This window comes from Lobosporangium transversale (genome assembly GCF_002105155.1).
Source record: "Lobosporangium transversale strain NRRL 3116 chromosome Unknown BCR41scaffold_18, whole genome shotgun sequence".
Lineage (NCBI taxonomy): Eukaryota > Fungi > Mortierellomycota > Mortierellomycetes > Mortierellales > Mortierellaceae > Lobosporangium > Lobosporangium transversale.
The window spans coordinates 1-12021 of NW_019028996.1; the positions used below are offsets into that span (position 1 = coordinate 1).

At 41.9% G+C, this 12021-nt stretch overlaps 3 protein-coding genes across 3 annotated transcripts; 1 reads left to right on the forward strand and 2 right to left on the reverse strand.

Annotated features, from left to right (window-relative positions):
* Positions 1-67: 67 nt before the first annotated feature.
* On the reverse strand, positions 68-4103 carry BCR41DRAFT_322429 (armadillo-type protein). Its single transcript, XM_022021471.1, has 12 exons — positions 3933-4103; positions 3744-3844; positions 3571-3643; positions 3390-3451; positions 2612-3285; positions 2318-2517; positions 2132-2222; positions 1914-2049; positions 1122-1830; positions 851-1039; positions 608-760; positions 68-508 (listed from the first exon to the last, which is right to left on the reverse strand). The coding sequence occupies exons 1-12, from the start codon at positions 4059-4061 to the stop codon at positions 104-106; spliced, it is 2922 nt and encodes a 973-aa protein (XP_021881330.1). The 5' UTR covers positions 4062-4103; the 3' UTR covers positions 68-103.
* Positions 4104-4171: 68 nt separating this feature from the next.
* On the forward strand, positions 4172-5383 carry BCR41DRAFT_57875 (Pex12 amino terminal region-domain-containing protein). The gene is made up of 4 exons (XM_022030919.1): positions 4172-4446; positions 4632-4779; positions 4891-5027; positions 5102-5383. Exons 1-4 carry the CDS (start codon positions 4243-4245, stop codon positions 5345-5347), a joined length of 735 nt encoding a protein of 244 aa, XP_021881331.1. The 5' UTR covers positions 4172-4242; the 3' UTR covers positions 5348-5383.
* A 2704-nt stretch (positions 5384-8087) lies between these two features.
* BCR41DRAFT_305781 (PGAP1-like protein-domain-containing protein) lies at positions 8088-11769 on the reverse strand (the record flags this gene model as incomplete). The annotated part of the gene is made up of 9 exons (XM_022020805.1): positions 8088-8330; positions 8442-8589; positions 8700-8921; positions 9078-9531; positions 9634-9814; positions 9926-10413; positions 10514-11191; positions 11326-11491; positions 11662-11769. The coding sequence occupies 9 exons, from the start codon at positions 11767-11769 to the stop codon at positions 8088-8090; spliced, it is 2688 nt and encodes an 895-aa protein (XP_021881332.1).
* Between the last annotated feature and the right edge of the window lie 252 nt (positions 11770-12021).

Below are 12021 nucleotides of genomic sequence, written 5' to 3' on the forward strand. Positions count from 1 at the left end.
CATGTTAGACGCCTGATGGACTAGCTTTTATTATCTCTCATACTTTTTGCACAAAATCATTCGCGCCCACTATTTTATTATAAATTCTATTTGTTTTATTTATTTATCTCAATAATGACATCAAGCCTTCTAACATCAACGGGTCGACTTTGGAAAGGTACTGCTGTTGGAAGGCAGTAGCTCCTCCATTTATAAGCTCACATTCTAAGATTGAGGCTTTAACATATTGAGCAAAGTTCGTAGTGTGAACTGGATCATGCTTTAAAAGCTCACGTCGTCGAATAACTTCCGCTGTCTCTTCTGAGGCGTCGTCTTCATCGTCCTGTGCCTCGCGCCAGTAAACAAGTGAATCGCCAGTGCCATTCTCATTTACTTCGTTCAAAACATCTCCCCAGATGCCAATTAAACGAGGCAGATGCTTCAAGACCGAGGAATCCGTAGTACGAATCATGGCTGTCAGGCCCATTGCATGAAGCTTGCGGTGCTTGGGATGTGACACATTATCAAACTTGAAGGCGACATGACGGTGTAAAACAGAAGCAAAAGATAGTAAGCTTCAGAACATTATGAATAAAGCAAATGAGGCAAACAACCAGTCAGTATTTACCTTCTCTGTCCAGAGCTCCAAGAAGGAGCTTAAAAGATGAGCCTGGCCAAACTGGTGGCTAGCATTATTGACTACATTAGAAAAGTAACCAGAGTTATCAACAGCAAGCCGTGCAATGAAGCAGAGGTATTGGGTCAAGACTACATTTGTTTCCTAAATATAAGAACCGGATAGCAAGTTTAATGACTTCCGCGGCGTTATGTATTACTCCGTAAATAAACCTACTCCACGAGAATAACTTACCTTATTAGCCATAATTATATTGAGAACTTTGTTGATCAGTCCTGAAGAGATATAAAGTTCTCCTGTAACTTGAAGAGGGCAGGTTAATGCGGTAATATCCATGAATTGCATGATAGATACACTAGCCTCGGATCGAAGCCCTTCTCCCAAAAGTGCTGCAACACCATTAATGAGATTATTTCCTGCAATCTATCATATAAAATAGCCAAGAACGCGTGTCAGAAATAACACACCCGACAGAGTTTTTAAAAGCAATTCATGCGAGTCATACCTGGAAAGTTCTTTCAGCATCAAGCATCAGATAGCTCTGCAAAATCTTGAGCATTATGCGCAAATGGTCCATACCCTCAGCAAGTAGTATGACAGCAGCTGGAACAAGAGACATGAGCTCGTCTGTTGACTGGCGCGCGGTCCTCAGAGTTGCTAACCAAAGTTCGAAGCCGTCTTCCATAAGGTAAACATGTGCTTCATGTGATGGGTCGACACTAAGGCGAATTAACGGCATAACAAGAGCATGGAGGCCAATTGATTGTGATTTTAAAGACTCAACCAGCTTGGTCATGATTACTAAAATCGCCGATTGAAGCAAGTTTTGATCCGCGGCTGCTTGCCAAAGTGGAGGCAAGAGCTCAATAATCTGCTGCGCATAGGGGGCAATATGCTCGTCCATACGCTCCACAATCATCGACATGCAATTCAACACTCTCATTCTTGTATCTGGTTCCTCGACTTCGCTCATAATTTTCTTCAGTCCCAGGACAGACTGCTCCAAAAAAGGCGCAAACCCAGTAGGATCGAAATCCCAGTCATCGATACATGCCTTCAAATTTTGTGCTGCAGAAAGTCGAACTGCCAGATGTTCTTCGGGTCTTAAGAGATGCAGCATGATTGTATAAACAGCTGGACGTGCTGGTTTTGAAACATTGACACTAACCCACTTGCCAATCATCCATGCAATACGTCGTCGAATAATGCGATAACTAAGTAAAGCCAGGATAACAGGGCGATTGAGTCATGATTCCCATATAGGCCTCATGTATCGATGAAAGATCGCAAAACTAACCTTGGATTAGGATTCTGAGCCTCATGAGCAAGCTGTCCCTTCAACCAGCTCTCAAAATCAATAGCGTTGTACAAATCGTGCGATCCCAATCCAATGGCACAGTAAATCGAGTCCTTTAAGAACAAATCGGTCATGTCTAGTGAATGAAATTATGAAAGCCATTAGCATATGAGTGACGTTCAGGAAAGTAGGATATGTAGAATATTCAAAATGCTTACTTGCAGTTGATCCAGCTAAATTAACTAGAAGGGGGCTGAGCTGTGCACGATGACTCGACAGTAAGACCATGAATACTTTCTCAGAACAGGGCTATCGCAGAGGAATGCCATTCGTCTTTGTATTTAGCAACAGTAAATGGTTTATATAAGCTGAAGAACTATTACGATAATAGTGAGGGAACTCACCCTGAGTTGATATTTCCAAGCGTCCACTTCCTCTTCCAAAGCCCATTCTTCAGGATTGTTATCCCATTCCTCCAAATCGCCCTCAGTCAAGCGCATGTATTTGGTAACCAAAATTTCAGCCAGTCTATTGGTAGTCTCTGAGGTCATAAATTCGTTTTCAATGATGTGTCTGCACTGGACAACAACAGGCTCAGGGTCCTCTAAAATGGATCACGTAAAATGGGTAAGGCGATCAGCACTTAAACTTCAGCCATGGATCTTCATACTAAGATCTAGATCCAAGTCGTTACTTACTATCAGAAAGAATGAACTGCGGGTCCTTAAGCGTTTTTTTGATTAAGAGTAATGCTTGAATCAGTGTGGTCTGTGAGAGCGTAGCATTATTATCGCCTCCATTCCTGGCAAGTAATCCCCAGTAGAATCGAAGGACATCGCCTGCGCCAGGTGTCAGAATAAATTGTCTTGGATGTACATCTATGAGATCCAGATAAAATTTGCCAATCAATTTGATATGAGAATCCACTGATGTAATTAAAAACGAGCATTGCTCTGGAATCGATTCCTTGTAACCCATAAACTTTTGAAGGTGCTCTAATGCCAATCTAAAGAATGTAATAGGGCCGTCAGACGTAGAGAATTCGGGAAATCCGTGTACGACAACTCTTCTTAAACATTTGAGAGCCAAGTGCGATGTCTCCAAGCACCCAGAAAGACTCTCAATGTTTGTGGTGTTGGTGGCAAAGAGTTGATCGATATAGCGGACATAGGTGTCGACAATGTTAGAAAAGAGTTCTGGTGCTGCTTGTTGAAATTGTTTCCTTCCAGCCGCCAATGTCTTTGAAATGAGTCCTTTAACAACAAGATGAAGAGTGTAGAGTGACCGTTGCTGAATAAGACGGGCTCTTGGGTCTGATTCATTGGCTGTGGATGAACGAATAATTCCCAAGAGAATTGACAATAGATCTGGCCTAGAAATTTATATTAGTTAATGATATCACTCGTTCAAAGCTGGGGCATTTGAAACAAAACGTTGAAACGCCTAATTTAACTTCCTATTGTCGTGATTGCTTACCATTCCATTGGGAAATCAATCCTTGCAACTTTGGCAATTAAAACAGCATTCTGGGTTGCAAGCTTGTTACGTTACAAAAAAAAAGAACAATGCAAGAATTATAGGGGCTTCATAAGTGTAGGCTTCATCTAACGTTTGAATGGACTGTGGCGCAAGGGTTTTCTGTGATCAATTTACATACAGGTTTTTGTTCCTCATCCAATGCGGATAATAGGCGCGATCGAATAGCAGCCTTTTCCTCAGAAGCAATTGCACTATGAGGAGGATGAAAGCCGTATAATTAATAGCGAAATTAAGCTGCACAGATCAAAGTAATTCCAAATCTTGAATAAACGTGAGTAAAAAAGCACATACTTTTTGGCAGTCTTTCGCCAATATTTCTCAATGCCATTCTTGAGATAGATGATAGCCTGCCATCGAATATTGGTATCAATGGACTTGTCATAAAATATATCCTACTCAGCATACCAGACAGGAAGACATGAGCAGAGTGAGAGAGCAAGATTTTTATATCTTCGACATACAAAGGGTCAAAGCACGCACCTGGAGCGTGGCATTAAATTGTGGAGTAGTTTCCCAATGTTGCAGCTGTGCTACAGCATGCCTCATGCGAGCCTGTTCCTGTGATGCCGCTTCGGCAAGGACCGACAGCAGTGCTTCTCTCGCAGACATGGCGCAAACAATGGAGTTGAAGAGTTGAAGAATTGAAGAGCTGATTCATTACTTGCCAAGAGATCAATAAAAAAAAGCCACTATTCATTGTTCATTACTTACAATTCTGAGCCGGCCAGTCTTTTTATCTTTCTTTCTTAGAGCCCCGTTATATAATTCCGCATTCCTCACGCAATTGCTAATGACCACCCCAACAATACCTTTTTGGGAACCAGACTGGAAGCGGGTGCAGGCCCCTTTGGTGGCACTTCGCCGTCAACTAGCCTCATTCCCTTCACCTCCGTTGCGCATTATGAAAGTCAGCCAACTAGATGCTGACCTTCTTGACGATGAGTTGCTTGAGACCATGAAAGAGCAACTCTGGAGTGCATTCTCACTTTTTAAGGTAAAATGCACACAGAGCTTTCCTTGCAACCATTTTACCTCCCTTTCTTTGTCCTCTTCCCTTAATTTTTTTTTATTTGTATGCCCCAATGCACATGTAAATTTTAATTGCCTGGCTGTAAATTTTAATTGACTGGCTCAACTGATCGGCTTCTCTGTCACTTTGTCGGTTTTCTTGCTGTGTAGCCAACGTTCAAGGATAAATTCAAGCCGGAACTAGCTTTGGTGCTAAACTTGGTTATGTATAAGTTCTCTGTCTATGACATGGGGGCAACCTATGGGTCCCAGCTGCAGAATCTTGCATATAGAAATGAGCGCAAGCATCGCGGAGGATGTATGTATCTTAATATCGGCTCCGATTTGTCAGACTGTAATATTTCTAGGCACATGGCTTGATTTTAAATAATGCAAGCTCTTTAACCGACTTTTTTTTTCTTTTTTGCAGTACAATCCACTGCAATCGATACCCCCCTTACCAAGGCACAAAAGATTGCTTATGGAGTTTTCACCGTTGGAGGACAGTACGTCATGGAGCGACTGAACCGCGTTGTGACGGAGCAAGGATGGGGCGAATTACAAGAGGTATTTTTTCTCATTACTGGAACATGCTTAAATTCAATAACTAGTTGCTTACCTTATTCTCCATCCACATTTAGGACAACATCAGGAGGAAAGCATGGAATTTGCTACAAAAGGGCACCAGTGTGTTCAGAACAGTATCTCTACTTAATTTTTTAGCGTTTCTGTATGCCGGGAAGTATCGCTCGGTGCTGGAGCGGGTTCTCGCAATGCGACTCGTCTATGCAGACCGCAACTCAAACCGGCAGGCCAGCTTTGAATTTCTTAATCGCCAGATGGTTTGGCATGCATTCACAGTAAGCAATAGGAAAATGAATCAATGATCTATTCAACCGTAATTCGTCGAAGCGGACAAAGCTTTTTTGGTCTAAAGTTCAATATTTCTCGACCTTGTTTAGGAATTTCTCATGTTCTTGATGCCCTTGATTAACGTATCCAAATTGAAGAGAAATGTTAAAAAGATGCTTTTACCGGCAGCATTAATATCAGCGAACGAGCTGTCAGTTTTGCCCGCACACATCTGTGCCATCTGCCATGAGAACAACAGTGCGTCTGTCGCACCAGGAACAGCTACGATGACTGTCATTCATAATCCATATATTACCAACTGTGGCCATGTCTATTGTTATTACTGCATTAAAACTAAAATGATGATTGACGACGAATGGTGCTGTCTACGATGTGGCAACAAGGTCGAGGCAATTGCTAGACACGTCGAGCTTGGAGAAGACAAGGCACTGGAAGAGAAGGGTGAGGAAAAGCAGGGGGAAGATAATGGACTTTCAGAAGGCGATCTAGAGGGCCAAACAACGAGGCCCCAAGAAAATGTGTCTATCGATAAAGCATGATTACGATTACCATCTTACTTGCGGTTGTCGTCTTCTTTTCTGGTCTATTTCTTTGTAAACTCATATTTTGTAAATATATCTGTCTAGAAAATAAATGATTAATAGAATAGTATAAAAACATGCTATGAGGAGAATACAGTATACCTGAATTACGCCGCTGAGGAAGTGATCAGGCAGAAACCACGCTATTTCTAAACCATGGTCAACTGTCTGGCTTACTACGAAGCGAGGATGCTGCTGGCCGCTTACCGGTCTGCCCACGATCCGGTGCTGTTCTCTGATCAATACTCGATCTTTGTCGCTGGTGTCTTTTGTCTCATCCATGAGTGCCTCAGGAGTTGCGAAAAGCGCCCTTAGGATAGCTACGGATGCATACCTGGATGGATTGGATGGTATTTTAGCGAAGCAGCTTGGCATGATATTGCTCAACAGTATAATGGTCCTCAATGGTGCTTCTATCGTCGTTGGAAACTATCCCTTCGTCTGTTACAAAATCTGGAATACCCGAAACCGATCAATCAGATTAATCACTGCTTGATCATGCTGCTTCTGCTGAGATTCTTGGGGCAACTTAAACTGGTCTGACGGCTGGCGTAGTGGCGGGTTTTGTGACAATGTCCTTAAACACCCTCAGTGGACTTCTGCAAGAGCACAAGCCTGATTATAATTATGTTGAACTTGACCTTGTTGCTCTGTGGATAGAGATGGATAAGACTACGCACATCTTCTTTTTTTTTTTTTTTTTTTTTTTTTTATTAGTACATAGGCAAGAGGATAACTTCAGATGACAGAGGATATAGGTTCTTATCAAGTGCCTTTATGGTGCTCAAGTTTACCCTGCATGTCAACGATGGGGAAATATAATAGTCATTTCGGGCTACAACACCCAAGGCCATAAGGCTCGCTCTGGAGACATCGAGATGCTCGAAGCTACCACTCAAGTGGTATTCAAAGATGTTATAGCTCGAAATTGTTCTTCAAATAGTCTTAACTCCCCTGTATGCAAACAGATCGTTGTCTGTGGTGACGACGATGACGCCTTCTCAACAGTCTTTTGCAATCTGCAAATCTGCTTCAGTTGGGGACTTAGCGATGGCCCAACCTTTCGAGACCATAAAGCAGCAAAGGCAGCGTTGTCTTCTTTCTCCAATGAAGGACCGCCAAAATAAAACCTTTTGATGCTCTTGAAGAGAACCTTGCGGATCACCTGCTTGCTTTTGACTCTCTCTTCAAACGGTTCAACAGAGTTGGTCACTAAAGCTAAACTTTTGCATGTAACACTCGTCTTTTGCCATCTGTCGCCTCCTTCTCTAGGCAGGGTGCTCCGTCAAAGTAAAGGATGGAGCTTGGTTTAGAAGTAATCCTCGAAATCCTCTTTTCTAAGGTCCCTTGAGCCTTGGTGGGCGGATGAAAAACATAGGCAGACTAAATGATAATGAAGGATGCCGGCTTGAATGTCAACTCTTTGCTTATTTAGAAAAAGTGAGGAGAAACGAGAAGTACGTTCGAACGGCTAATGAAAACAGGGCCGTATTCTTTCCTAGGGCGGGCCACAGTCGTACGGTCCCCGTAGTGAGCATTGTGGCAACTGAATAGTAATATGGATAGGCAGATGACAGGTAGGGTGGATACAGTAAAAGAAAAGAAAAGAATAGACAAAGACAGAAATCACAAAGACTTTTTAAACAGTAATAGCACAAGCGAAACAATTAAACAGAGAACAATTTATTTTTGGTAAAGTCATCAGAGAAGATTCGAGATCAACGTTTCGTTTGCTTGATATCAGAATGTTTAATAGTGATTAATAATAATATTTTGCTTTTTTTAAGTATTAGAAGCGGTTGTCGCTTTGTCTATTTACGTTTTTTGCTCGGTCGAGTAAACGTCCAAACATAACTTGCAACAGTCTTGGATATCTGAAGTACTAGCTCGGTATCTTTGAGCTGCAATATCAGGAGCCACACGATCCAGATTCTAGACATGAAGAAGATTTGCCAACTATATCGCACACCGAACATAATTAGGAAAATGATAATGACATTAAGGATTCCGGCTGTCACTGCTGCATACCTACACAACACCAATAAATTCAATGGATTAGATAAATTCAAATCCAGACTTTTTTTTTTTTTTTTTTTTTTTTTTTTAATAAAATTAAATTAAATAAAATAAAATAACACGGAAGCAGCAAAATAAACCTATTAATGTCCAATCCTTACCCTTTCTCAGGTGTCCGTGGTACCATGGCACCGTCAGTGACAGCCTCCACAAAAAAGATAAATGGTGCAATGTAATCTAGCCGGTGATCAGACGAGAATGGTTCATACCATTGGACTGACAAGTTCCTGATCCAAACCATAAGCACCGGCAACGTGCATGGCAATAGCAGAAAAAACATGACAAATATTGACATCACATAATGATAGCGATCCCATGCTGCCTGCGTCTGCGATGATGTCTACAAAAAAAAATAATGATTAAATAATAGACACCCATCAGCTTTCCCAAGTTTAGTAATACATTCATTAAACTAAAAATACTTTTTTTTTTTTTTTTTTTTTTTTCGTACCGCTTTCAGTGCATAGATTAATGATCGGACGCAGGAGACAATGTGAACGAGGACCGCAACCACAAATGCAAATTGGTAAGGCACAAAAGTCGCCACCATAATAAATAGGATGATTGTCGTGATTACTCGACGCCGTATAGCGCGAGATCTTTAATATATAAAAAAAATTAAATGAAAAATAAAAGCAAAGGGTTAGCACAGGATCCAGGAAAAAAACCCCTCAACAAGAGGCATATCACCATGAGAATAATGTATTACCTCTTCATGAGCATGTTGCCGATGGCCTTGCTTACGTTATATCGCCTAGATACAAACATAAGACTAGCTGCTATTGATCGAACAAGGCCATTCAGTGCAATCCAAATGACAATCACAATCCCAATTGCAATTTGGAAAAATAAAGGTGCCAAGAACCAGAAAAACGTATCGTTCGCTCCCAGCAATGCGTCTCTAAAACGAAAGCTCGAGAACCATGATTCACTTCTTGCGATTCGTGCACGGATCATCTGCTCGTACGCATCCTGATATACGTTTCTACTGCCTGCGGGGCCTTCAATGATTTCCTCCGCTGCACCAGAACTTCCTCTAGATGTAGTTTCTTCCTGAGCATAGGCCGAATATTCGTTAATTGAATACGTTGTCTTTGCCTGGAATGATTGGAGGAGAGCAATGGCTGCCAAGAACAATGTAAACTTCAAGAATGTCGTTGTGATTAGTTGAGTCAACATAATCCCGAACGGAATGAATGGATGACCATCATTAAAAGCTTTGAATTGGGCCCGCAAAGTCAAAATGACCACTAAGAAGGTAAAAACGAGCACCACCATTCTATAGCGAATCACGACTTTGCCGAGGCTTCCATACTTGTCAACCTGCAAATTGAGTGATAATGGTACTGGACATGATGGATCCATCCAAAAACGAAACTCTATGCCTTTCTTTCCTGGCAATTGAACTCGCTCGTAATACGGGAGATCACCGTGAAAATTAACATCTATCCCATCCTGTTTAGAAGTCACATCTACTGAATATCGATCCTCGTACATGGTCCAGCCGGACTGCCGCAACATTGGAGAGAAATGCTGTGGAGCTAGATTAATACAAATAAAATTAGTCCAAATTAGCCTAAGCTAAATTCATCAGTTGCTTGCGCTGTTTTTATATTATTTGGTAGAAAAAAAAAAGTTATTACCATAGCAACCTTGACGGCTAACCGTAAGAGTATAAGTTAGTAGACTATTGTCAATGTTAGGCAGCCGAAGTGTTGATACCAATGATGGTCTCACGGGAAAAGCATGAATCCTTAATCCATCATTCAAGAGTTCTAAAACGGTGGGTTTGTGGATTGTTGGCAAGATCAGGTAACTATTAAACTCTGTCATAATAAAGCAGCTGGTCCCCAGTGGCAGTACTGCGCTATTGAGCCATAATCACCTACTTCGAGTTGTCGTCTCCATTGTCACCAATGAGTCAGCTTCAGCAACAAACTCTGCAATCAAAAACCCTGGTACTGGAAACTTACGACCCTTGTCTAGGATTACCAGGTATTGCACTCCATCTAGTTCCTGGACTTTTTGAGATACAAAGCGGAACTCCTGGCCACGACCATATTTCCCTAATGGAGGCGATGTAGATGGATGTGCAGGAGAAGCAAGTGAAGCAGGGATTGGAATGGCAGATAAAGTGTCGTACCGACATGTAAGGCGAGCTGCATCGGTTGATGCTGCGGCTCTAACTTCGGAATACTCATCAGTGCAAAGAAGCAAATCCAATCGACTGTCAGGTCCAAATTGATGATCTGTCAAAAGGTTAAAGGTGTCAACATCACTATCCCATGGGACTGGCATGATATGCAAATGAAGGGCATCCAACTCGACATCATATTTGCCGCTAACCCTAGGAGGATATTGCAAGACACTACCAGCTGTAACAATAGTATGGGCGACTTCAGAAAGCACAAATGTCTTTGTTTCTAAATATTCCCAATAAATGATGCATGGTCAAGGCTACCATCCTTATTTGTAGCCCAAGTTACTTATATACTATCAACGACATATTAGAGTAGTACTAACCTTTTGGTCTCTTAGGGTTATCCAAATGATCTTCTAATCCTGTCAAAAGCCTGTTCCTGAAGATTCTCATGCGCTCTTCGAGGGGTTTAACCTGCTCTGGATAACTAGCATCCACAACATCAATCAAAGTTTTCCCCAAAACAATCGCAATTTGATTGCACCAGAGAATTGAGACGTGGTCTGAACCCACCCATGCATGTGGGATCGATGACGTAAAGACCGTAAATCCATGTGATTGGGGTACAATATTGTGAATATTTCCAGATTCGCCATTGACGATAATGTCCAGATTGCCACCTGCAATTGACACTAATGATACATTCTTAAGCGGTGCATCGGGTCCTTGAAATCCACGACTCCAGAATGACTCAATGCGATCATAAATATCGCTTATCTCAAAGTCCAATGTCACAGGCGGTAGGAGGTGCGGTGTAGCAGCTGTCAAGACAGCATGAACGGTGCCTGGTCGATAGTTACTCATAGTAAAGAGGGTCCGTGCGACAACACCCCCCATACTATGTCCGACAAGAAGTACAGATGTTGGTTTCGGCAGATTGGGATCTTGATGGCGATCGTCATCGTAAAGCGAAAGGATATAGGCGATAGCATCGTTCAAAAACTGAGCCTGCTCCAGTAATGAATGTCCATGCAATGCTGAAAACTCTTCATTAAAGTCCACTATTTTGCAAGAATGGGATTCAATTTTTTAATATAAAACAGTGATTTTTAGAAAAACTGACGATAAAACACCCTTTGCGTCCCTGTAGCTCCTCTAGAAGCGACGTGTTTTTTGACTACCGAGAATGCCTTACACGTAAAGAAGTCTATTGGACGCGATAGTATCTTGCCGTCACTACGCTGCTCTTCTGCCAATTTCTCATAATAATACTTTGATGCTTCTTTTGCGATAGATCGCATCTGTTTGGCACTCCCAGCATTTCCAGGGATAAAGAGGGCTGGAATGCCTAGTGGTTGGACCTAATTGACAATAAAAGCATTCCCATGAGATTCAACCGAGTGCTCGATAGAAATGTATTAAAAAAAGTAAAAATAAAAAAAAATAAAAAATCGTCATTCCTTACCTTGGCTTCCTTATCAATTGTAAACACCGAGTTGGAAGAGTGCTCTGTGATCATACTCGCTGGTACCTGCAGCCGATAGTCATACTGATCACGAAAAAGAAGTAAGCCATATTTCCCTGCAAATGCCGTCCGCTCACGATCAAATCCCAATAACTTGTAATAACGTGGTTGCATATATGTGTACTGACAAGTGTTAGGGTCCACCTGGTGATAAAAATTGGAGTGGAAGATACATCCTAGTAAAGTCAATGACACCAAGAAGACAATCCCCATTGAATAGGAGCAATTCAACGACGGTGACTGGCACGCCTTCATCAGAGGAATGTCGCGAGGTGTAGAATACGATTTACTCCGTGTTTTGGATCGTCCATTTGTATGCGCTGTAGAAGTCGGATCGCATCTTGTCGACTTAGATCCACTATGCTC

Coding starts and splice junctions, on each gene's coding strand:
- BCR41DRAFT_322429 (XM_022021471.1), bottom strand. CDS start 4,061: ATGTCTGCGAGAGAAGCACTGCTGTCGGTCCTTGCCGAAGCGGCATCA. Junction 3,644..3,743: donor TGGCGAAAGACTGCCAAAAA/GTATGTGCTTTT, acceptor TCCTCCTCATAG/TGCAATTGCTTCTGAGGAAA. Junction 1,040..1,121: donor ATGCTGAAAGAACTTTCCAG/GTATGACTCGCA, acceptor TTTATATGATAG/ATTGCAGGAAATAATCTCAT.
- BCR41DRAFT_57875 (XM_022030919.1), top strand. CDS start 4,243: ATGACCACCCCAACAATACCTTTTTGGGAACCAGACTGGAAGCGGGTG. Junction 4,780..4,890: donor GCGCAAGCATCGCGGAGGAT/GTATGTATCTTA, acceptor TCTTTTTTGCAG/TACAATCCACTGCAATCGAT. Junction 5,028..5,101: donor GATGGGGCGAATTACAAGAG/GTATTTTTTCTC, acceptor ATCCACATTTAG/GACAACATCAGGAGGAAAGC.